Source organism: Gymnogyps californianus, chromosome 11 (genome assembly GCF_018139145.2).
Source record: "Gymnogyps californianus isolate 813 chromosome 11, ASM1813914v2, whole genome shotgun sequence".
Taxonomy (NCBI): domain Eukaryota; kingdom Metazoa; phylum Chordata; class Aves; order Accipitriformes; family Cathartidae; genus Gymnogyps; species Gymnogyps californianus.
The window spans coordinates 16,558,899-16,585,059 of NC_059481.1; the positions used below are offsets into that span (position 1 = coordinate 16,558,899).

Consider the following 26,161-nt stretch of genomic DNA (forward strand, 5'->3'; position numbering starts at 1 on the left):
TAGGCCAGAACAATGACATTTAATCTAGTTCCTCTTGATTTTGACAGTGAAAGATAATTAAGAACCATTTCTTGTACAGTCCATAAGGAAAGTACTCAGCTCCATAGCCTCTATTATATTCAGTGTCACCTGGAAGGTTAGATGACCTTATTCATAAAGAACTGTCACAAAGTGCTGAGATCTTCTGAGTCCTCCCCTCCAAATTCACATTTGTAGTTAGAGGTGTGGGAGGAAGCATGTCTTTGCAGGCAGATACTGCCTAAATATCTTACATACACATTATTCCTACCTGTCCCTAATGCTCCAGTAAAGGTTTCTCCCTCTATAGTCTGTAATTCTGCAGCCAAAAATGTCTCTCCTGTCTAAAATGGCCACTTAACCCAGAGGTTTTGCAGCACCGGACACATCTGACCTTGATGCTATGCTGGTAGTCAATGGTCCTTACTCCTGATGGTGCTCAGATCGCATGATCCTGAGGGTACTGATGCACAGCGTTCTCACTGCACTGCTTATCACCACATTTCATTCTTGTTCTGAGCACCTCTGCTGTTCCAGCAAACTACCCGCCCAGAACAGACATTTCCAGACTTTTGAATCACTTCTTGACACCTGCTTCAATCTATAGCGAACTATCTGGTAGTAACAGGAAGCTTACAGGTGGCTTTGTGAGGCTTCATTATTCTTCACTCATGCTTTAAAAAAAAAAACACCTGTGTGTAAGCAGTGTAAACAATCATGTATTCTTACTGCATATAATCTGGTCTCCTCACAATCCATCATACAATGCAGTGGCTCTGAATCTTTTAAAAAGAAACCTAAAAAATAGCATTTTTCCTCTTTGCATCCCTCTCCTTCTACTGCTGTCACCCCAAGATGGCTCTATTGCCTCCTTGTTCCTCCACCAGGCTGATAGTTTTTCTTCCTCACCCCTTTTTCATCACAAGACTACTATACCAGCATGAAGCCCAAATTAACAAGCAAGGAAAAGGGAAGGAAAAAAAAAGACCCTAGCAACATCTGGTCCTCACTACCTTATTCATGTTCTCTTTCAAAAAATGTTCAAAGTCTCACATGCTCTCTTGAAACTAATACGCTGATTATTGGAAAGAAAATAAGAGACCAAAGTGTGAGTTTTTTTAATCAGCATGCAAGCTGTATCTACTGTGCCTTTCAGTCACTTTGTAATAGTGAAATCATTTTGCTTGCTGTTCTTCAGAAATAATGTACAGGTAGTTTATTTCTAGCATAGCTGTGATGGAAAGTTAATTAATAATAATTATAATACTACTTATCACTTACTCTGCACGATAATTTTTTGAGCTTGAAAGACCTTTGCAAGCATTATCTAATTATAACTTGCTTCCCATTTATCTATTCCCATTCTTTGGGTGGCAGATAAGTGACTCTAATTTTCCATCCTTTATAGACAGGGAAACTGAGACACAGACAGGTGAAGCGGCTTGGCCAAAGATACAGGCAGGTCGGTAAAGGAGCTGGATTGTAACTCAGGAATTCAAAAGCACCAAGCGATACAAGAACAACATCTCTTGGTCATCTCTTCTTTAGACTTCTTGTCTGCAGCATTTAGTATAGTAAAAAGCACTGGTTGGTGATGGAATAGGGCACTGTATCAGCTTAGACTACAATGGCCAAAGAAGATATCGATAGCCTAGATTCCTAGGCCATTTCAAAACAGAGTCCAAATGGAAAGTAAACTATTTATTACTTCTAATCTGCTGATGCAGCCCCTTTGTCCAAAATCCTTCTACCACCTGGAGTCTGTTGTCCTCATTTTACATGCCCTGACCTTCTTACATCTCTAAGTGTGGCTGCTAAGTGCAATATGCTTTAGTAACATCCTGGTTCATACCACAAAAAAAAAAAAAAAAAAGTAGTATTTAACAATTTACAGGGCATAGCTGTTATTTTGGGGTCTGCCACATTGGAAACTGGAAAATGCACAACACAACTTCCTTTTCAAGGGCCAAATCCATGTTAAGGCATCTTTATTGTCAAGATTGCAGGCAGAATCCCAGTTGAAGCAGAATATTCCCACAGCCATCTTGCTGTTAAAGCCTTCAGTCGTATTGTAAAGGTCAGGTGCTCTCAGACCGAGACTGGTGTCTCAGCCCTCTCTTGTAGGTATCATTAGAACTGAGAGGTGGCCTGCAAATGCTATGATGATGATTTCATCTAATGTGATTATAAAGATGCTGAAAAGAGAAGACCTAGTTCTGACACCGCTACGATCACCAAACAGCCAAGTCTTTAGTGGTGATGTGAGAACAAAACACTCCATGTACCTCATTACTATCTGTGAACTGACTATTGTCTGAAAAAGCTGGAGGTTAGATAATGTGCTTAGAATGAACCATGAAACCAAAGGCACAAGCACATTGTCACCAATTCAGCATGCTGCCACTGTTCCTTAAATAATTTGCTGGAAAGGAATATTATTCAGTGCATAAAAGCTGCCAAGACAGCAAGTGAATTAGGTGATCTTATAGTAACTGCAACTCTGTTTATCATGGGTGTATCCTGTCACTTCACAGAGAGGCAATAAAATAGAGCAAAAGTGTCACTCAGCTTCCTTTTGACAAGAGCACTGCTAATATTCTCCGTAACATAAAAACTCTCGTGAGACATATGGGAAAGGTACGCAATGACAGAGCTGTGCCACAACATTCATCTTTATGAGTGAACTATCCCATCTTCAGTGAAGATGAATGTCAGCAGAGATCAGCCAACGTGCATCACCCAGACATCTTGCGAATGTGCCTTTCCTCCCACTGTCCTTCGGCTCAGAGGTTGCTCTCAATAAGAGCCCTGCTGCAAAAGCAATTAAGGGCATCTTTGAGTTCCTCCTTATTTTTGTAAGTATATCCCTCTTTTCCCATATTTAGGAATAACTCCTGGTAGAAGTAATTAGATGAGGTTCCCTTCAAAATGTGCCAGTCCCACTCTAAGATACCCGTGACCAGGGTGAATGGAAATGAAGTGAGCTCTTTCCCCAAAACACAGGCAGCATGATATCACTATAGCAATCCCATCTCCTCCTATTCTGAGCCAAAGTCTGAGCAACCCCAAACATACTTTCTTCACATTCCCTCCTACCTACAACTTCTCATGACGGGAACCTCTTTTATAATCACTGAAATAAAAAGATTAGGGTTTCAAGTAGAGGTGAAAGTGCATATATGTGTGTGTATGCGCATTCTTGTAAATACAAAACCATGTGTAAACCTGGAATAAACAGTAAATGAGACAGACAACAAGTAGTTATCCTAGATGAATATGTTGACATATAATTCAATGTACAGTTAGAAAACACAGACTATTCTAAATCAATAAAACTCCATTCTCTCACATTCTGAACAAGAATCTGATTACAAGCTTAATTGTACAATCATGGCTTAATCTGAGAAGTCAGCTGCTGTTTAATCACTGCACAATAACTGCCTTGTTAATGACATGAGAAGCCACTGTTATGGTAATCAGCGTGTAAAGTTTGCCCAACCAGAAGCCCATACTCATGGAAGCCAGAGGTTACAGGCATGCAAAGGGAAGCCACTGCACCACAGTACGTTAGCTCTTGAGGTAGAAAAGGTTAGGTGAAAAAAGGTTAGTGAAGAGTACTTGGAACAAAATAAAATAAAATAAAATAGCTTCTCAAATTGCTACAGACAGGATGCCAAGTTGAGAGAGGATAATTTGAGCATTCAGCCCACCCCCCACCCAAAAAAAAAAAGAAAGAAAAGAGATTACAACAGAGATTTGGGACGACTTGGAATTTTTTCTGTCAACACAAACGTGAGGCTCTGCTACTTCTGGAAGGCAGCCCACTGTCATTGTTTGGGTTGTCTCACCAAATCCACTTGTGAACATAGCCACTTCTGAACCTAACAGCAAAATTGTGAACTACAACACAAATACAATTTCTTACAAAGAGAAAGCCTATTGTTTCACATCAGTTTCTAAAATCAGCCTCATCACATGAGTTCATGAAGGAAGAAGTACCATTTAGAACATCAGAAATGTTCAGCTCTGTCCTGAGACCACTACTTACCATGCCAGACAATTACCATTATTGTTAATTGTGTTAACACCTTTCTGTTTTCTTGTATTTCCCTGCCTGTCTGCAGTCATTGGATAGCCCAAGCCCTGTGCTTCAACTGCAAGGTATTAGGGGCAAGGACCAGACTTTTGGTTTGTTTATACAGTGGCTAAATGCAGCACTCAGAGTCCTGAGACACCGAGGCATTTTGGCAATGCAAATTGGTGAGTAGGAATCATGATAGAAAGAATAATTAGAAGAACAGAAAAAAATGGGAAAACTTGTTACTCAGGCATTCTCAGCCCCAGCTTTCAGGTCATGACAGGTAAGGCCAGCATAAAATAGTTAATTAACACCAAATGCTGCAGTATTTGATTACAAAGTATGTGAACTTCACCCATAATGCTGTACCAGTTCATCCTCAACATGTGACCTCTTTTTTCCAGTGCAGGGCTCCTCTTCCTGCTTGCACCATCCCAGGCTACATCATTCCCAGACATCCCACTCAGGCACTCAACCAAATACATTTACTCACACCTGTAATTTTCCTACTTGTTCTATTCTGTCCCCCAGCCTTCAACTCTGCACAGATTTTCTAATCCAAAATGTAACAATTATCCTAGTCCTGAAAACCCTTTCAATCGTCATCTTTAAAATAATTAATAAATGTTGTGGATAACATTTTGGAAGCCTTGAGAAAATAAAACAGCGTTCATTCAACCTACTGAAACCCCAAGCTCTGCACTTGTCTCCTTTGACTGTAATAACCAGAACGAATCAGGGATCAGTTTTCTGCATGGAAATGAGATACCTGACTGCGAATATTTCTCACGTGAGTCAAGCTCCTGCTCAGACACAAGTTAAAGATGAGACTGATCTAGTGTTTTTCTTCTGAGGCTCTGACACACTGCAGAAAGAGCCTGAAACAGGGAACTTGCACAAATATCAGCACTGAGCTTATCAGAACTCCTTTACACCACTGTTGCCTGGCCCCAGTAGAAAGACAAAAGTTCCCGTAGGACAGTGAGTAAGGCTAATCCCTACTGTTTCTGCTATCAGGACAAGGTCTATATGGTGCCAATAAGCGTGGTCCACAGAGCAGTTTGCCTTCTAGGATTTGAGTTCCAGCTTTGCAGAGAAGGGAAGCTCGTGAAGATACTAAGGTATAGAGATAGATTCACAAACAAATAAATAAATGTATATTCATATATGTCTGTTTCTACATATATATTTATATAGGTGTATATCGTGTACACCCCCCCACCCAAACACCCCTATGTATATGCTGACCCTTTCTTTAGCTCCTCAGCTCCTATGTCTCTTACAAAAGTCAGTATATGCAAAAAAACCCCAATGATCCCATCCAGCTCATTTGTTCCTGGACAGAGGAAAAAGCCAACTACGCTACCTTTGTGGGTTTAGCTTCCTTGTATTCCTGGCTGCATCAGCAAGGTTTGAGCACTCCCCATTCCCTCTCCTCCTCCTTCCTCCTGGGGAAGTGAATTCTGCACATGCCCCGTTTCTCCCCAGGCATCTAATATAGAGATCTCACTTGTAGCTGTTTTCTGAAGGTGGAAGCACATAACACATTGAACTAGCACCAATTTAGAGACATTTGAAACAGGTGGCACTGGTGGTCAAAGGTTAACACCACCAATACAGTTAACAGCAGGGGAACAGAGGGGAAAGGAAGCCACAAATTATTCACCAAAAATGCACTTACTTGTAGTAGCAGATATCATGGCCTGCCCGCAGCCAGCGAGGCCTGCCCTGGAGAGCTTCCTTCACTGAATACATGACCAGCTGCATGCCTATATAAAACAAGACAGTTTCAAGTGACATGACTTCCCTGGCTGGAAAAGACAGGGGTGGGGAGGAAAAGGCTAAACAAGAAGCATCATTATTTTCTCTGTACTCTCTCTGCAGACAGTTTATGCAAAGTAAATACATTTCCTAAATCTCCATGCTTTGTTCTCATATAGCTATGTCTGTACAAAAAGCACCTCCAGAAGAAATGGGCTGAATGGAGTTCATTAGAAAATAAATTATTCCACTGGCCTTTGCAAAGGAGGACTTGAAACCACTCCGTTTACAAACAGAGGAAGGGAAAGAAAATAATAGGAATCAAGGTATCAGCAAGATCAGTAATTTGGTTAGTCCGATATTTTATGCTTGGCTGCACCATTATTGAAAACTTAATCCTACCACAGCATTAGAGATCTGCGGTGCATCCAGTACCATACCTTCAGAAAGTAGCAAGCAAAACTAGAACAAGGTTTTAAAATTGCCATTAGACCTAAATAATACCTATGTGTCATAAATGGTGATAACGACAGCATCCATCTTTGTACTGTGTTATACCAGAAGATGACTTCTTCCTGACCTCCAAAATATTACCATTTCATGCCCCGAGGTACGAGACTTTCTCTGATCTGAGCTGCGTATACATTACTCACAGGTCCATGAAGCCAGCCCATCCGCAGGCAGTTTTTGTATCAAATTCCTTTGCTCTACACACCTGCCTGCTCTTTTACAGCTACGGTAAGGATCCTGCCCTCACCAGCGAAGCTCTCTGCACAGGGTGTCCCTGGCGAGGTGCTGGCAGCTGGGGGCTGCAGGGGTGGCCTCTGCCCCAACGTGGTGCCAGCCAGCTCCAGTGGACCCAGCATAGCCACAGCTGAGCCCAGCAATGATTCTGGCAGCACTTCTGTGAAAGCATATTTAAGAAAGGGAAAAACGCCCTTTCAAGTATTTATGCATGTTGATAAGTTGCCCCCTGAGCCTTCTCCTTGGCTGTTCTTGTGCTGGGAGGAGGTGATGCTTGAAAATCATTAATACTGATGACATATTTCCATAAGCAGCTATTCAGTTTCCCCTCTTCCTTTGGGTTTCTCTGTTAAACTCTCCAGTGCTTTAAGAGCTGGCAAGTGTACCGGCAGAAATGCCTTTCCAGCTCACCTTTGGCTGTGGTGTGGGGTAGCACTAACTAGCCTACAGCTAGGAGTAACCTCTATATTGCTGTTTTCTGAACCAGCACCGTGAGCCACGTACAAGAAGCAATTCTGTGTTTGGTTCCAGGACATGGGCCACAGTGAGTTTCAAGAGACACAGGCGTGCCCAGAAGCCCAGTTCTTCAGACAAGGGATGTGAGGCTCAGGGTCTGCAGTGCTCTCAACATCCCAAAGGCCAGCTCCTGCCCTTCTGCGTGAGTCCAAAGGACTCACACACCAAATTGCTTCAGAGCGATGGTTGATACTGGTCTGCCATCTCATTTTAATTAAAAAAAAAAATTAAACACACCAGTTTTTCCTTTCCACTTTCCCTATGGAAACATTCAGTCTTAGAAAAACAAACACAAATAAGGGTTCTGACAAAATGCCATTATTTCCCATGGCAGAGTAAGTTAGTGGAAAAGGTGGAAGCAGAGAGGTGGAGGCTGCACCTCCTGTCTCGCTCTGCTCCTGGTCACAACTATTTCATTAAATATTATTTTTGCTGATTTGAAAGTTACACAGTGCCATCTAACCAAGAGCAAAAGGGAAGGGAAAAATCAAAACAGATCAGTAACCAGGAGCTGTAAAGTATTGCCACCCATGGCACTCTGGCGCTACATCACAACTGGAGCTTTTAGTATTATAGCATGGGCGTTAGCTCAGGAAAGAGCAGGGGGACTGTAGCGAATAAACAGCATCTCTTACCAACAGTCTGTATAAATATTATGCATGTGCTGGAAGGGGTAGTGAGTCTCGCTCAGCCAAGCCAGATAAGCTAGAGCTTCACTGCCCTCTCAGAGCAGCAGAAGTAACCCACAGAAGAATTGCTTTAACAGCCAATCCCACATACAAGCCATACAAAAGCAAGCCATGGCTTAGTCTCCCTCCTTACACCAGATGGTATATTCACATTATTCTTCCAAATATATTTTTCATTGCACGCTTGAACATGTGAGTCACGTACAATTTCAGGTGCACAAAACGAGATTATAAATGCTGACAACAGCCAAACTAGCAGATAACAAGCAACCTTCCACCAATAATAGCCAGAATCTCTAGCTATGAAGCTACTAGTGGCTGTATCAGAGTCTGTATGGGTGTTTACAGTAGGACCTCAACGTACTTCATTTTCAGGCTGCTAGCAGACACACCACACTGAATTGTTTGGTAATTCAGGGAAGCAGAATAAGATGACAAAAAAAATTAATTTTCATTTGGGATCTATATGAATACTTGAACTCCAGCCCTTAGGGTTAAAGGGCAAATGCCTTATAATTCATTATGCCACTCATCCAGCCAGTTTCACAAATACAAGTGACAAGTCATTCCAGCTCCTCGTGCTATTTGGTTTAGGTACATTGATCCTGAGAGAGTTCTCCTGGTGATGTTGAAGGCTGTATCCACAGGGCTTCAGAGGAATGCAAAGTCTGATGTTAGGGGCTTATTAAACATTCTGAGTCAGGTCTCGAGCTGGTGTAAATTAACACAGCTCCATGGAAACAAATAAAAAAACCAGCCTATGCCAGCTAAGAATTCAACCCACAGTCTCCACGCAGAAGAAATAATTTCTCTTCAAAAATGGGCACTGAAAGCCGGGATTTGCCCTGCCTATTTCTGAGCAATGCCGCCTTCCTCCTGAACCACAGACTGTGACAGGAGCTCAAAGACAGCAAGGAACAGAAATTTTTTTTATCATTAATATCAGCAGAAGTCTCAGCAGGTCTGAAGGCAGAGTTGTCTTTCTGGATAAGCCCAAAGAATCATGAATATTTGTTTGAGGATTATCTACATTTATTTAAATCTTAGAAGCACTTTCCAATCCTATGCTGCTCATTCAATTCCAACAGATCGTCTTTTTTCCCCTCTCCCAACCCCAGTGCCATTCTTCCTCAGTTCTGGTCTCTAAACACAGAACAATGACTTTTTTTCCCCCACAAATCCTCTCCCAGGTCTCAATATTCAGCTTACTCCTCAGTCCTCCCAAGGATAGAGAAAGATCCTTTGACAAATCTAAAGTAACTCTCCCAGTGGATTTCAGGGCAGATAAGATTAAACTTACGGTCTCCCTTATAGACATGGAAAGTTTGAAACCTTTAAGGCATTAAAAAGATATTCTTGTGAACAGAAGACTACCCCAATTCCCCAAAGACTCATACCATAATTAAATTGGCTATTGAACTTCTCACAATTGATAATGTTGAAGCGATAGGGAACTGCTGGTTTCATGTCGCGGACTTCAAAGTAGAACCACTGGTGATGCTGGTTGCTGTTCACATCTGCATTCATAATTAAGTCATACTCAAACCTGTAAAGGAAGACCAGAAAAACTGGTGGCCATGAACACCCCACTGGTCTGCCACTGAACCCGCTGAGGACAGCAGGCTATACAATCAAATTCATTAATATCTTGTGAGAGTCAAAGAACGCCATCAATTCAAACACACCATTAAATACTGACACTATGTTAGTCATGTCAAAACATTTTGAGCTGTTTTCTCACTCCTGTTACTTTCATGACATCTAGGTGTTGGAAGGCATGATAAGCTCAGCGTCATATAACCTGCTTCCCTGGCCGACCCTTTCCAAACCCAGGAGAACTCCACCATTTCACACTGTGGTCACAGCAGAAAGGCAGGTTGGGACACAGCCGCTGCAGGCATACTTACTCACGCACTTGGATGGCTTTGCGAAGGTTTCCCGATTCAAACTTGGAGAAGAATGTCAGACAGCCTGGAGCACCTGGGCTTGAGTGACTGCAGTAAACCAAAGCAAGGATACCTATAGCAGGTTGCTTCAAAGACAAGCCTTCCCCAGCACCTTTGGTACACTAAAATAGGTTTTTATACTTTTTTTTTTATAAGCAAGACCCCGAGAAGTAGCAAGAGGTGAACAAACCCATAATCTTCCTATCCAATGCAGCATTCTTCTCTGCTCTTGCTTAGTGATTCTAAATCGCATCTTCTTTTCCTTTCCCAATACTCCCTTTTGTTGCAGTTCATATTTACATCTTTATTCCAGTTACTTTCCCCACTGAGTTATTCCCATAAACTAATGGTTAAACAAGGCAGCTTTATGCAATTACTATACATTTACTCTTCCCTCGTCTATATAGTTTCCCTCTCCTAAAGCTTAGAAACCCTTAAATTCATCTTGAACTACTTCACAACTTTCTCCTACTTCAGACTGTCCTTCACTATTTTCCCTCTGAAGAATGTTCTCCAAGTCACTCATCCTTGCTCTAAATGCAATTTCTTCCTATTTGGGACCCTCTCAACTGCCCTGTACTACATCTTCTCAAAGAGCACAATTGTTGGCCAGAGCTGAGCACTTAAAACAGTTCACAAGGCTGGATGTTTGTTTTCAGAAGCCTTTTATAAGTGCCACACCTTTCAGGGTACATCTACAGCCTGTGACACTGGCTGTACAGACACTGAAGTGCACTCTCAATGGGAAATGCTGCTTCAGGGTGGGGAGAGACTGCATCTGGATTCATAGGTACAATTCCCAGCGTCAGCCCGCCTGCTTCTGTTCCAAATCACTACATGCAATGCAGACATATCCAGGGACACCATACAGTCCCTTTGACGTATAGATTTTCTTGTTCTGTCTAAAAAGCTTTGAAGCTCTCTTGCTCCAGTGACTTCCACAATAAATCCTTTCCCCAGAGCCATGTACAAGGAATCTACTCCTCCTGTATATTTTTCCTGTTCGGCCTTTACCTCCTAGGTTGTTTCTTCTATACCTTTATCAGAGCTGAACAAGTAAACTGAGCTCGCTACCTAACCCAGCACTGACAGTGCCCCTTGTTACAGTACTCAATTTAAGTTACCCACCTGGGCTCGTCTAAATCAAAAACAGTTCTGCCTATCACATCACCCGGCTGGATTAAGCGGCGAACATCATCTAGTACTTTGTCCCTAGGGGGGGAAAAAAGAAAAGCAAATCGTAACGACACTGTAAGAAATCTTGATATAGGGTAGTCTTGTAGAAGAAATATGAAAAGGCTTAGGAAATTCTTTTGAAGGACTGGTAAGAAAGAGGACTTCCATGTGCTAATTCCAGGTGAACTTCATTTGTACTTTTTTTTTTTTTTTTAACCATGAGAAAGCTCCTGCTCCATTCCCATTACAACAAGTTGCCTTTTGGGTTAAATGACTGATTCTGTAAAATTTTTATTCTCTACAGTATTCTGTCAAGTTTGATTTATCCGCAGTTCTTCCCAGTCAATGTCAATCTCCCAAATGGCCAGCCTTGCCCTGTGAGGAAATATCTGCCATAACTTTGAAACCTACTAGTCTGTCTCATAGTGAATCTTAACTCTAAATCAAGCTAATTTCTACTCATTAAACTGAAGTTCTCTGATCCCTAAAAGATGATCAAATGTGGAATACCAGATTTTCTTCCTGACCTTTGCAGCAATCATGTTATGCCCTGAAGCATGATATGATTATTCCCATTTTAGCTGTATGGTTACACATGTTATTATAGTCATAAAAGCAAAGCTTTTCAAGCAACAGTACAAGGAGAAGATGGTAGAGTGATTTGGCCTCTGAATAAGGTTTTTATCTTTTATATTTGCTGCAGAAAGAATCATTATCTCTCTAGAGGTCAGAAATTAGTGGTCTTCACAAATGCCATTTGATTAGCCTTGATCAACTTTAAAGTTTAGCATAGAATCCAGCCTCTTTGGTATGTGCTAATAATTCCCTATACCACTAAAACCAAATGTAAAGTCATTGCACACAGCCACACATGGAACAGACAAAACAGTAGTTATCAGAACAGCTTCCTCTCCCAGCACAGCTTCAAAACACAACTTTCCCCTCATCTGAACACCTGAAATAACATGAGAAAAACAGCAGCCGCTAGCAGTGTGCCAGAGGGGAGATCTGTTTTTATTTCTTTCTGCGTGTTGCATGCCATATATGCTGTCTTCTCCTAGTAGGCTGGGCAGCAGGGAGGGAAAGCAGCTTGCTTACCTTGTCCCCGCTGCTGCTCTCTGGCTCATGACAGACTTCCCAGAAGCAGATGCACATGCTAGGGAAGGAGGAGAAGATTCTAGAGGACCCCATGGAGCAGGCAGAAAGTGAGAGGCACAGCAAAAAGGGACACAGGGAGATTCCCAAGAACAACCTGACACAGATACACAGCTCCAAGAGGACAGAAAGGATTTTTCCTCAAAAAGCCAGATGGGACCCAATGTTGCAAGTACTAAAGGTGGCTGGATTAAGAGCAAGACTAAATGCAAAAATGTATCCTGACAGAGTCTTCTCCATCTCCAAAATGAACTTGTTCTCATTTGTGCTCTAACATGGTCACAGATTGACAGCTCATTCTGGGTCTTGGTCTGCTTACTTTAAGGAAAAGCCACTAGTAAATCTATGTCAGAGCTTTGACCAGCTTGGAGTCCCATCACATACATAAATACATTGATAAATGTATCAATAACTATTTGGAATGAGATAGGGGAGTCTTTATGGATTCACAGAAGCCATAAAAACCTCACTCCAAGGTTGCCACTACCACTTTGATCTACGACAAAGAAAGCAATGCACAGACAGTTCACAGCTGATCCACTGACACACAGAAGGTCCATGTCAGAGACAGCAAATAGGCTTGCTAATTCCTAATCCTGTTCATAATCCACTTAGATACTATTTTCCTTTCCTCAGGAGGAAAACTCAGATAAGATCCATCCTGCTGTTTGGCCTTGTGGCAAATCATTGTATAGCCCAAAATTTGTTCTATAACTTCCTGAGACATTCAGAGATGTTGTAGTCAGAACCTACATAAACCAGTTTTGAGCCTGAGATCTCTCAGTGTGGTAATTATATTAAAGCACAATCACCTTTGAACCCCGTACTTGCGCTCCAACATGGGCTTGCTGTAAGGAGGTGGCTGGTGACCCCAGAAATCGGGGAATGCCAAGTCCTTGTAGTCCGGTATGGACTTAACACATTTGGCCCTAGCTATGTAGAAGCGAGGGCTGTGGAATGGGATATCCCCTTGGTGTTTCTCCAGAAGATTTGTCACTATGTCTGAGCTCTCCAGCCTCCCTCCAGGACTAGGATTGATCGAGGACTCGCATTCAGGGTAAAACATTTTTTTGTACCAAACAGCATCTTTTGAGAGAGGATACAAAGCAAGCACATGACTCCTGGCTGGATCTTCCACTTCACAGGAGTCTGCATCTTGGGCTGCTTCTGCAGTGTTTCTCTTTTCATCAGTCTGATCCCATCTGCATTTCTCCTTCTTTGTCCAGCTCTGCAGTGGGACTTTGAAATCCTTTTCCCTTGGATCTGGTCCCGTCTCTGTGACACTTTGGTTTCTCCATCTGTAGTTTGGATGTTTCACAGAAGCAGCACTTGGAATGAAATGAGAGGGAGTAGAGGGAAGACTCTCAGTCTTGTCCTCCAAGCTTTTCTCTTCCTCAGACTCTGATTCAAGCTCCTTTAAATTTAAAAAGTAGAAGAAATTAAAATAAACTAAAGACAGATTGTGCCTCCTTCCAGAGGAAACCTTTCAAGGACGAAAGAGAAAAATATTTACAAATCTCCCAAAACTGTACTCATTCAATAAGACAGCCAGAGTAAAATCAGCCCATGGACCACCTGCCAGAATTTCTCTATCCACAAAGCTGTTTCAACAGTAGTCCTCAGAAACTAAAAGGATCACATTGAGTCATCTGTGTGAGTCATCTCCAAAGCTGATTGTTCTAACAAATTAGAGAAGATAATTTGCAAGGCATTTTTTTAAAATATAAATGTTACAGCAGGGTAAAGGAGGCCAATCTGTCTTGCAGAACTCCACCCCTGCCTTCATGCAAGAGTATAATTTAATCCCATTTGGCTACTTATGGTCATAATAAATGTCACAGCATTGTGTGTACAGGAGATATATTAAGCCAGTGGTCCTTTCCAGATTCACATTTGAATCACGGTTTTCAGCTCTCCTAAATTCCAAGACTTGTAGTGAGTGCAATACTCCATTTCTTGTCCCAAACTGCAATAGAACAATGATTTGAACTGTGCATTTCACTCAGCGGCAGTGCAATCTTCTCCATCATTTCCTTCAAAACACTAGTTGACAGTATTTATTTTCCACATCGCATTCTGATCTTGATATTGCCATGGAAATTGCCAGCAAGGATACAAATTATTATCTGACAGATTTCTCACATGGCAATTGATTCAATAGTGCTTAGTTAATCCATACCGAGCCAAATGTGCACCAAACAACATCACTCCCTTTCTGTCACTCTTGTTTCACGCCAATAAACTATAGCAAAAAGTCTTAATCTTTGTTTTTCCAGTCCTATAATACATCTAGGTTTCTTTTTGCAATAGCCTTTCTAGTTATCTCTTGTCAGTACTCCCTTTCAAGTATTTCTTAAACTCTTGAATATTCACAAATAAAGGAAGCCACACTATGATAGTACCTGAAAATTATGGGAAAGTTCTGGACACATTGCTTCATATTGTCCAAGCTCTTCCTCTGGCCGGTCAAGCACTGGCCTTGACCTCAATTTGTTCACATCTGTCTCCAAGTCATAATCCTACAAAAGCAGAATTAGAAAAGGATGTGTATTAAACATGCCCCACAAGATTACTGTTGAAGTAATATTCTGCGTAATACCCTTGATTTCTAATGACATCATACTCATTTAATGAGTCTTATAACTGTTCTTCTCATGCTCATGAAGGCTGTTAAAGTCATTTTATGGAATGGAAAACAGAGGCACAGGAGGAAAGACTACATTGTGAAAAAGGGGAATTTGATGTTTTGGTATTTGAGTACCTAAGTAGAGATACCATGAAAAGATGGTTTCAAAAAAAGCATCAAGACTGAAATTTGAACCTTTTTACAGGCACCTCAGCTTGGGAGGTTTTAAAATAAGAGACACCAACAACTACTAGTTATTTCTGAGCATATCATCCGTTCCCTTGCTTACATTGCACAAACCAGTAGGCACAGGTCCTCAAGATGTAATTAGTAATATTCTGATTCAAAGAAACAATAATCAAATAAATGTATATTTAGCAAGAAAACTCTCAAAGTATATCGAAGACAAAATTGTCCTCACAGGCCACCAGCAAAATTAGAAAGCCTGACAGTTCTACCTTTGATTTAGACAACCACATGGTTTCTCTGAGTGCCTACCAATCAACCTGAAAGGCCCACGCCCATATCACAGAGCTTGCAGGCACCAATTGCTTATATTTTATTTTTATCTCTCAATGCTGCTTATAAAAATCTGTGAAACTCTTGCCTAACCCATCTTCTATACTCTCCAAATTTCTTGATATTTTTATATGAAAAAAAGCTTTTTAGATCTCAACTATCAGGGATAAGAACCATATCTGAAACTTTCACAGTCAAAGGCAACTGTGCATTGATGTGTAACCTCCTCCATATCAGATATGAGAACCAAAACTGAACTCTGTCAAGCATTCAGTCATTGCATAAGAAACCAGGAAAAGATGGGGCAAGAGGGAAGGATAGAGACACGGCATTGATGACTGGGCATTACACTACAGCATTATTCAAACAATTCAACATGTCATTAGTAAGTACGCCCCACCAAATGCCAGCAAAGAAGTGATTTGCTCCTGATAGACAGACTCATTTCTGAAGCTGTTATCAAAAGGAAAAAAACATTGCCTGAATGCAAAAGTGTCGATGACATTTCAAACCCTGAGCCACACTTGTATTGCAAAGCAGAGTTTGAACTTCTGTTTGGGCCTAGTTGAAAAGGCGATGAAGAGCTGCACAGAGTATGAGGTCTGTTTAAAAGGATTTGCCACTAACAGCATAATGATGCATAAGCAGCTTCAAACTTGCTGAAGATTTGGGCTGAGAAGGATAGAAGGTTGATGGGATGATTTTGATTTTCATAGAACTGTCTGAACAGGTACTGATGGAAGCGTAGAGCTAAGTCTCAGTTTGGTTGGTATTACTAGTACGCACGGATATGCGTTATGTAGCTGTGAAAGTGTTTGTAAATCACATCAATACCAGGAAACATTGTGCAAATGATCTCTCATACAAAAAAGGTAAACTGAAAGTTCATTATTGATTCCCTGCTTGCTTTCCCTTTAGAAAGATTTGTCATGGGAGATATATGACCAGCACACCAGACAAACAGCACTTAAAACTCATATTCAGAGCAAGCTCTTAGGCAAAAAAACCCTGCTCACATCTACTTGGTAAATCCTTATGAATAATGAAATAGTTCAGAGGCATATAGGATCTGTTTCTGAATGAATACCTAATTAAAGGAGATAAATACACTATGAACCTTATTCCTAATGATCATCTTGACGAGCTCTAATATTCAGATAAAAACAGCCAGACAGAAGCAAGTTAGGACACTGAGCTAATGTGGGTTTTTGGGGCTTTTTAACTTCCTTTTTTCATTGGGTGACATCAGTTTAATATTTGAGGAGAAAAAGACAGGGCAACTAATGAAAATGCCCTTCCACAGAAGTCTCAATCATATCTAATTAGACTGTATTTGCAACTTCATTTCTTTAATTTGCCTTCCCAAACCACTTTATGTGGATAAGACTTATTAGCAGCATTCACTACTTCACATTTGCATATGTGCTTGTATGTATTTTCACAACAAAACAGTTTACACTCTCATCCTCAGCTGGGGGGGGGGGGTTTGCCAGTTAGGGCATGACAGAGAGAGTGCAAAGGGAAAAGTCAGAAAAGTATTGAATAATTCATTGTATTATTTGTCTGCAGCAGCAAATACAGAAGGAATATAGGTTCAAATGCCCTAGCTGTGGCTTAAAAGAACTAACCTCTTTCTTAGGATAGGTGCACAGCCCAAATATGCTCTGATATGGAAAGAAAAAGGTTAGTCTTTCCTAGGTGATAATTCAATTTTCCCCTACTAAGCGCCATTTCTGGTCTACACCTAGAGGAATCAAAGATCCCTCATTTATCCCTGACTGTGCATGTGATTCTAATAGTCACTGGTCAGTCTCTCTGCAGGAACAGAGAAGTCACCAAACCTGCACCATCCTGGGTGACAAGCATGGCAATTAATAAGATAAATGCAGGGGACTCTCTTCAATGAAACTCAGTGCTTTCTCTTTTTCTTCTTTCAAGTATCCTTCTAATTATTTATGTAGTGTATTTATGTGGGACCGTATCCATATCTACATTTTCTGCTTAGACAGCTTATCAGGATGTCAAAATGGACAACGAAAAGTTTTACTTTCCAGTATGTGGATGATTAAGGAAACTATGGCTCGTATACCTACTTCCTCCTTATTCTCCACATCCTCATTATCCAGGTCTTTTTCGACTTCTTCCTCTCCATCACTTTCATAGTCACCTGCAGAAGTAGAAAAGAGGTAGAGGCAAAGGTGTTCAACCTAATATCCCTCTCAGGCCCTCCACGGAAATATGTGCAGTCTCTTCTATGTGTGCCACACGCCTTCAAACTACAACCCGCCACAACCCTGATTAAAGCAGATCCCATTTGTTAATCTAGTATAAATGAATTTGGCACTAAATCTCGCACTTTTTAAAGCTCTGTTCTCTTTGACTTGAGCACTGCCTTTCAAAACCATGACAAATGCCACCATGATATGGATCCAACTCGTATTACAAAGCAATACAGAGATTTTCTGCTTGGCTGCAATGATATTACAGGATGCTCTTAATCTATATTATCTAGATTAGGGTGTTTTACTGCTATCATCATTATAGTATTTGAGTGTCTTCCATATGAAACTGAGAGCAACAGAGAAATTGCTTGTGTGTATCATGGAGTCTGCCGTTTCTCCTTTTCTGTGGAGTGGCTGTCCTGCCTGTGCTTAAGTTCTGCTTTTCAGCAAGTGTTCGCGTCTTTTACTCAGGCAGCGTGACTGCTATCTGCTTTTATTTTAGAAAGGAAAAAGGATAATACTTTCTACAGTTCTTTACTGAAAAAGCTGCAGGGCAGTGTTCCCCCCACAAACAGTCATGCACAGGCACAATTGTCTCTCCCTCTGTTATTGTGGAGCAGTGGCATCTCCAGCCTCTACCATGCCCACTCTGTTCCGTTATTTTTTGGATAATATAAGGATTTTTTTTTTCCCCTTTTTCTTGCTCCTTCTATCTGCTCTCATTTATTCTCCAAACAGAATCTCCAAGCTTCAAGAAGACCTGGGAGTAGTTTCATCTCTACTGAGTGACACTGTAGGCCATCAGATTAATTTTAACTGTAAACCTCAGGACAAAGTTGCCAAGACTCCCTTCCCCAGATCCCACATTTAATTCTCATGTCACGCTCCTTTTCCTCCTACTGAACTCACCATTCACCCATTTACCTTCAGATCCCTCACATGGAGGTTCAGCCTTGGCATTCCCAGGAAGAGGGAAGAAATAGGAACTTCTTACTGTTGCCACAGGCAGATGTTCCTTGGGGAAGCACTTTCTCAGAATGTGAGTCACAGTGGTTGTGATAGGATCCAGATTTTTGCAAGATAAACAATCCTAGGAACCAAAAGAGAACAATGTTAAGAATTGTCTCTTGCAATTGTTCTGCCTATTACACACAATTCCCCAGAGCAGAGACACTCTTCTGATTGGAATATGAAGTCTTTATATTTATGGCTTTTTTTTTTTCTGGTCCTCCCTTGTTCTCCCCCCCCCCCCATTTCTCCTTTTTACCATTAAAGAAATATGCATGGAACAGCAAGACCTCAAGTTCTTGCAGTCTGTTTCTTACAGAAATACAGGCTGGCATGGATCTCAGGGGACTTTTGATGACGCATGTCATTTAGAAGACACAGCATCCCCTAGCTCTGCTCTAAGATATTATAGTCAGGGTATATTGAAGGAAGGCATGATAGTAGCATAAGCTAAAATATCCTAGCTAACATAGGTAGCAGTAGCACTGAGAAGATATGTTCTTTAATATAGATTTAAAAAATCCTGCAGGGAGCCCATGTATATGTTTTGGCTGCCAACACACGCCAAAATCTATACTTCTGCGTCTTCACCACAACTATACCCTGAGCTATCATGCCAAAACTAACACAGGTAAGCTAGCACAATTACACTATTATTTCACTGTACTCAGTGTACACAATGTATACTCAAAGAGAGCATTCCCACTGTACTCTATTCTATATGGTTAAGCATTAGGCCCAATAGTTAGTGTGAAAGATCACTATATATTACCCTAGTCATAAAATATTGAATTCCTGCAGTATCCCATATTTTCTACTCCTATAATCCAGAGTAGGAAATAGAAGTGTAAGGAGCTATGGGAGCCCAGATGTACTTTGAAGACATAGAATATTTTTGTATTTTTATTACCATGCTATGCAAGTGAACTCCTTGGTCTTTTGTTGCAAAGAGAACAAAAAACCCCCTGACAGAACTACAAGCAAAGACCCCCTAGGAGATCATACTAGGTGTATGTCTTCAGCATAACAGAGACAGGGAGTTTGGATAAGCAAATTACAGCTGCTGCACAAAGGTGAAGTTGTTTAAAACCGATAGGTGTGATGCTCAGAAAACCAAGCCTTCAGATTTCCCCAAGTACAGCGCTTCTATGCCACAGCCTCCATCAGAGAGACTGACTAATCAGTGTAGTATCCTACCTAAGTTCACAAGTTGTACCGTGCCTATCAGCGTGTTAGCTTTAGCAGCTTGGGGCTAAGACTTTGCTCATCAGAACAGGAATGCAAGTCAAATAAGCAGCATGAATGTGCTATAAGGCCACAGAGGAACATTACAATACATTCTAATGCTATTTAATGTTTTTGCATCCCTTCAGCACAGATAAAATGGAACAGCCCAGAGGGCAGAATAGATACTTTGTGCCATTGTCTGACAGCCCGTAGTTAGGATTTGGGCTGGACAAAAAAAAAAAAAATATTCAGCAGAATCAGGAAGATGTCCAAAGAACATAACAAAGTACTTTATTATAATCAGGAACAGGAAAATGGCTATATTGGGGTTTTTTTGGTTGTACAGGATTTTATTCTGTTTTCTCATGTATGATTGAACGGCATTATAAGATTCAGTGGGATTAACCAGGATTCCTGTAGGGAGGCTAGAAAAATCGTCTAAAGCTGACATGCTTACAAGACTCACTACAAGAATCTTAATATGTATTTCTAGATCTCAAGCTGTTAGGAACAAGGAGGAGAGAAAAGACAATTTTGAAAGCATCTCCAGGGAAAGTTTTATTGTGGTTAGAGCAAACACCAAGGAGAACTGGTTTCTATTTCCAGTGTTTCAATTTATTCACTCTTTCACGTGGTGTTTGGTTGCTCTTGTTTGCTTGTTATTAAAGGAAAGATAAGGAAAGTTTGTCTGCATGTGGGAATAGAATAACATTCTTGAACAGTCTTACTACAGTTTACTAAAACCGTTCTGTTTTTACTAGAACAGTGAACACAGGACTGTATAAATGCGTGCCTTGGGCCGGCCATCTTAAATCACTGCCAAGTGAATTGAGATAGTCAAGAACAAGGCATGTTCATCCAGACAATGAACTTCCACACATGGAGTTATTCAGTGATGCTGTTTGAAAGTCATATTTTTCTTTACAGCAAATTAGCTTACAAGTCCAAACAAGCCTTCAGATACCTTACAAGGAATTTGTGGGACCGTTTTCATTCCTGTTCATAAAGTGCTCTCAGATTCCAACATAACACAGTTTACAGATGACTGAAAAATGTTCCATCACTGTATTGGAAAAGCCTTTTTTACTGACACCTGAGAAATAAACAGGAGACTGCTTTGTATGCGTGTAAACTCCCATTTATTTTGCAGTGGGATATTGTGAATGAGGGAAGAGAGTGAATCCTTAGCTCAGAAAACCCATGTAAAGCTAACCTGAATTCAGGGGATCTGCTTTTTAGCCTCCACATTCCATCTTTTCTCTACTGAATCTGGAATAGTCCAGATATTATGACACGTACGTGATGTACACAAAAAAGGAGGTTTCAATATCACAGTAATGCAAATGGTAATGATGCTAATGGATGCTACTACTGGGAAACGTAGAGTGGAGTATAGGATAATATTATCCTAGAGTAGACCCTAGTACAGGAAGGCTGAAAAGAAACCAGGCGAGCTTAAGAAATCAGATGGATAAGTGATAAAATAGCAAAATAAGGTTCCATGCACCAGTCTCTCCTAAAGCAGATACAAACCTGTTTTCTTGTCTCAGAGTAGGCAGCTCTCTGTCACTACACACAAAGCCAGCCAGTTGCTAATGTGAATATACCATTTAACTGCCATTAAAGTCTAAGCAGAGCTTGGAAAAAGGAATGAGAGCAGAAAATGCTTCCTTTTCACGAATGATTTCATTATCTAAAATTATTTTTCATTCCAGGTAGGAGCGGAACTCAAAATACCTCTAAATTCTCCTAAAATATCTCTAAATTCTCCTCAAATAAAGTAGCAGTCACTTCTAATCTATGTAAGGAGACAGTCTTTGAACTATTGGCTCTTCCTGTAAAAGCATAGGCTTAAGGGCTATTAAAAGCTCAGGTATTTCAGCTGTCCATCAGCCCATACAATAAGCAGCTGCAGAGGTTTCAATTGAAAACCAGCTTTGTAAATAGGAGTTTCACTGGAGATTGTTAAAACAAACCCATCTTGGCAAAACTGTTTCCATTTCAATAGATTAAAAAAAGATAAAAAAGTTTCAGCAGAACTTTTCTAGTCAGCTTTTAACACCTTTAAAATCTCATTAGCTGCTCAGAGTTTGGTCAAGGCTAATCACCACAGCCAGCAATTCCTAAAGGCACTAAAATGCTGTCTGCACACACGAAGAGCCATTGCTTTCCCAAGCAGTTGTTTTTCTTGCCCTGCCTCCATCTCTTTCTCTCTTACTACAGCCTGCAGGTCCTCTCAGGAGAGCAGATTTCCCATTTTCTGTCTACCATGAAGATTATGAAGATTTTAGTAACAGCAGCAGCCTCTACCTCAGATCAGAGTAGAGAAGAACATGAGTGAGTCCTCCTAGGGCTGCCAGACTCCTCCTGACACTTCATGTCTTGGAGAGACACCGTAAAACTGACAATATCCCAAAGAAGTAGTGAGGGAACGTTGAGCTTTGAATTCATTAACCTTGCTAATTCCCTTTCCAAGATCTCCCTAGTAGCGCACAGTAGAAAAAAAGCAAACTGGAGGCCCCTGAAGCTGTCATTTCTGCTCCACTTCCAACCTTTGGAAGGATTAGCATTATCAGTGTTCACTGGAGCCTTAGTATGTCGTTTCCTGTTTGTTCACCCAAGGTGACCCCATGTTTGCACTTTCCATGGGGTTGCTCCCAGGCTGAGCTATCAGGAGATGTTAGCTCAGAAAGCTACACGGGCTGTAGAAGGCTCTTGAGAGGGAACGAGCTGACATCTACCCTCAAGCAGCTGTTGCCATCCACTCTATTCCAGTTTCTGCAGACCAGGGACTTCTCATTAACAGAGGCCATACTCCCTTGAAAGAGCTGCTAGTCCTGGCCACCTCATCCCACCTGAAAAAGTAGTCAATTCCTCATGAGGAAAATGAAGTGAAAAAACTCTACCAGTCTACCATCTACTACTAGTAAGAAATATCTTTCAGTCACAGGAGAATTGTTCATGACAGCAATGGGAAAGGTGAAGAAGCAAATGCACTGGATCAGAAGGCAGTGGATTTTCTGGAGGAGAAGGGAACAGGTTTTTCATTTTGTCTGCAATGGTGCTAGAATGAGATAACGCACTGGCCAGTAAGAATGACGACAGAAACACTCCTTGTGGAATCACATGGGTCAAGAACTGAAGGTTTCTCTATAAGTGACTTCTCCAAAGAAGGCTAAGGAAGCATGTTGGTGAGAGACTCGGAGGAAACCATTACTCTTCTGTACCTGCCCCTTCTACACCTTACAGGGATCTCATCCTCAGGACCATGTCATCTTTCTTGATGAACCCACATTGTTTCACAAGATTAAAATTGGGCCTCCTGAAAAACAGTTGATGGATGTTTCTCATTAGCAAAGGCCTAGCTCAATCAACATTCTTTTGTGTTAAAGACTGATTGGGTGGAACTGGATACCTGAAAGGAAACATCTCATGAAACACCTAAGCAACTCTTCTGTGGAGACACTGCACTGTTCTTTGGGAGAGGAAGTCCAAGCAGACAGCATGATCCACAGGGGAGGAGGAAAAAAACATTAAAAAGCCTGAACTACAATTCTGATGAGGCTCAGCAGGAATTAAAATTAATTTTAAACTGAAACATTTCAGCTTTTCTGAAGTACTAATTGTGAAAGAGTCAATACTTTTTATTCTAACATTAGCAGTTTTTTCATTGATATGTTACATAAATTCAGATAAAACTATGGAATTTCCTGCACTGTGAGGTAGAACCCAGCACTAACTACCAATCCATCTCACTTAAGCACAAAAGAACCATTTACCTGTACACTTGTGAAGAGAATCTCCATACCCTGGGAACCAAGGAAAGTCTTCCTGCCCAGCTGGATGTTGGTGATGTGCTTTAGGCAGAGCAGGAGACCCCTACGAATATAAATGTAGTTGTTGGAGACATCGTTGTGATGCCAGTCTTGATAGAGTCTCAGCAATCCACCCAGGTAGCCTCTGTTCACTGCCCGTCGGCTGTTAGACTCTGAAAATGAAGAGAAAAGGCTGAATTAAACTCTTTCCACTACTCACACTGTTTGATAACCACGTGGCTACTCAGTACTCAAACTCAGACTTTAACACCTGCTCATTCTTGCTTAATGGTCTCAGTTAAAAAAAAAAATTTTTTTCTTTTTTTTTTTTTTTTTTTTTTTTTTACAATTTAGGATGTTGTTATTTGCTAAGCATGAGCTAGGCTCTTGGAATCGTACACGAAAAAAATGAAGCAGTCTCTCTCCTGTCTAGGTGGAAATGGCTGCTCCAGAACCCTCCAGAGGAACCAAACCATGGGTGGGGAAAGGGCAGAGTCCATATCTCCTTCTAAGTGCTAATAAACTTAACTCCAATTGCAGTACCATAAGAGTTCCCGAAACTAAAGAAGCTCCTGAGGAGTAAGAAAAGCTAAAGAACAGTAAGATTAGTTGACAGCATGTCATATAACCTTCACATAGTTCTCTCAGGACTGAAGTATAGCACACCTTGCTGAGATCAACAAATCCAGAAGCTTTGTAGCTGTGCAATCCTGTCAGAGCCAGCGAAATTATGTTTAACTTCTAAATGTATTCTCACACATACCTGTATAACAAAAGCCATGAATGAAATTATTCTGGAAACCTACAGTATTTAAAAATTAACAAAACACCAACGTGAGCAACAGCATTTTGGGCTTCTTTTCTGTTGCTTTCTGGCTCTGAGATTTTAAAGGTCACATTCAGGTAATGTTTAAAGGCTTTACTGCACAGATAAGAAAATTTAAAAAAAATATTTTAAAAAAATAAGCTTTATAAAAATATAAAAGGAAAGCTGCAGTGTTCCCTTAATCATGTAGTTCCAGGATATCAGACTAAAAGGAGAAGATTACAAAACTTGTGATAAAATACAAGTTCTGCTGAGTATTCCAAAACACATCCCTTCATCCACTGCATTCCTTGCCCTGCCCCACAGTACAAACAAGAAGCCATACCAGACTCTAGGCTCCCTCCCTTCAAACCAGCCTTGCCTAAACATATTTTCCTGACTGTTCCTGACATTCCTCACTGTGACACACATTAGAAGCTGTCAGGAACTCAGTAATCAACTGAGGGGCCAGGTAGCATACGTAAGACTGTAGCTCAGCTCCCTGAATACCAATCAGCATTTGCAGCTCACAACAGATGGCTCTTGGTATGGGTTCTCCAGAGCTAGTAGGCTCCAATTCATTTCCAGTTCATTAAACAGAGCACCAGAGCCTCTCACACCTGGAACACTAAAGTCATCAGTGGGGATTTACAGGACAGGAGAAGCAGCTAGAGGTTAAGAGAGAGAACAGAAAGATGCTGCATGAAGAAAACCTGTAACAAGGGAAGCCATGGAGAGAGTAAGCAGGAAGCAGCTAGTAGGCAGCAAAACTCAATCCCAGCGATGAAGTAGATGGAGGTATTGGAAAGGGGAAGGAAGTCACCTGAAGTCATCTCAGTCTGCTTTCTGCAGTACATTAGGAAACTCTTACTTGGAAAAGGGATTGGAGGGTAGTTCTGCTACTTTGTTTTGTCCTCCAATTTTCTCTACCATTGGCACCCCAGACCAGTTTGCCAACTCATTTTAATCCTGCTCTGCATCTTCACACCACCCTGTTGACATGCCTCCGCACTGACCTGCTGGTCCCACAGCTATTCCAGTCCTACACAGCTCTGCCCCCTCTCCTACACCTTGGCCTGCAGTTCTCTCCAGCACTTTATCCCCTTGTTGTTAACCATCTCACACTAACTCTGCCAGTACATCTTGTATTTCAGGGCTCAGTGGTTGTCAGCATGTAGAAGGTCATCCTTCTCCTTTGACCTTCACTTTAGGTTTCTTTTTTCTATTTGACTTTCCACAAGAAAACTTTAATTGCTTGAGAATCCCTTATCAGTCCCAATGATTTTATTCATGATTTCCTGTTAATCCTCAACCAGCTGTCATGTTTACTAACCTGCAGGATGACTAACCCCTTAAATCAGTCAATCTTCCTTGAAGAATTACTCAGGAAGATCTGTAAAAGTCAATAAGTATATAAGACTTGACAACAAGAAGAAGAGAGTCAGGGAGTGCAAGGTAGGGACAATTTGGATCAGACTCAGAGCTTCCCTGAACTGTTCAGAGGCAAATGAAATTGGACTAGATCTAGGGATTTATAGCCCCTAGCATTCAGTGCTTGAAGTCTAAGCTTTCTGTGTCACTGTCGATAGGACACGGGAAATATTGGAAAGCACTGTGGGTAGAGCTTCTTGGGGAATTTAAAGAAAAGAAAGAAAAAAAGAATACTCATAAGATGTGTTTGTGATGTTTTCCTCACTTCTTTCAAGACAGACTTCCATGTTTGGATCCCAGCTCCACAGGGACCAGAACACATAACTGTCCCCTGCCTCAGTTTTATCACTGGATGAAAAGCATGGAGGAAGCTGAGCAAAATAACTTTGCTGTGTTTCCCTGCATGTTTTCTGTAGTACTTACCA

General features: G+C 41.1%; 1 protein-coding gene across 1 annotated transcript in view; it reads right to left on the reverse strand.

Moving 5' to 3' along the window:
- Positions 1–26,161, reverse strand: part of AGBL1 (AGBL carboxypeptidase 1) — a 278,022-nt gene that overhangs the window by 212,064 nt on the left and 39,797 nt on the right. Inside the window, exons 7-15 of the mRNA XM_050903524.1 lie at positions 23,465–23,673; positions 18,375–18,540; positions 17,322–17,395; positions 14,486–14,602; positions 12,896–13,497; positions 10,881–10,964; positions 9,714–9,800; positions 9,204–9,352; positions 5,778–5,865 (exon numbers count right to left, since the gene is read on the reverse strand). Coding sequence (XP_050759481.1) covers positions 5,778–5,865; positions 9,204–9,352; positions 9,714–9,800; positions 10,881–10,964; positions 12,896–13,497; positions 14,486–14,602; positions 17,322–17,395; positions 18,375–18,540; positions 23,465–23,673 — 1,576 coding nt within the window. The remainder of the gene's footprint in view (positions 1–5,777; positions 5,866–9,203; positions 9,353–9,713; positions 9,801–10,880; positions 10,965–12,895; positions 13,498–14,485; positions 14,603–17,321; positions 17,396–18,374; positions 18,541–23,464; positions 23,674–26,161) is intronic.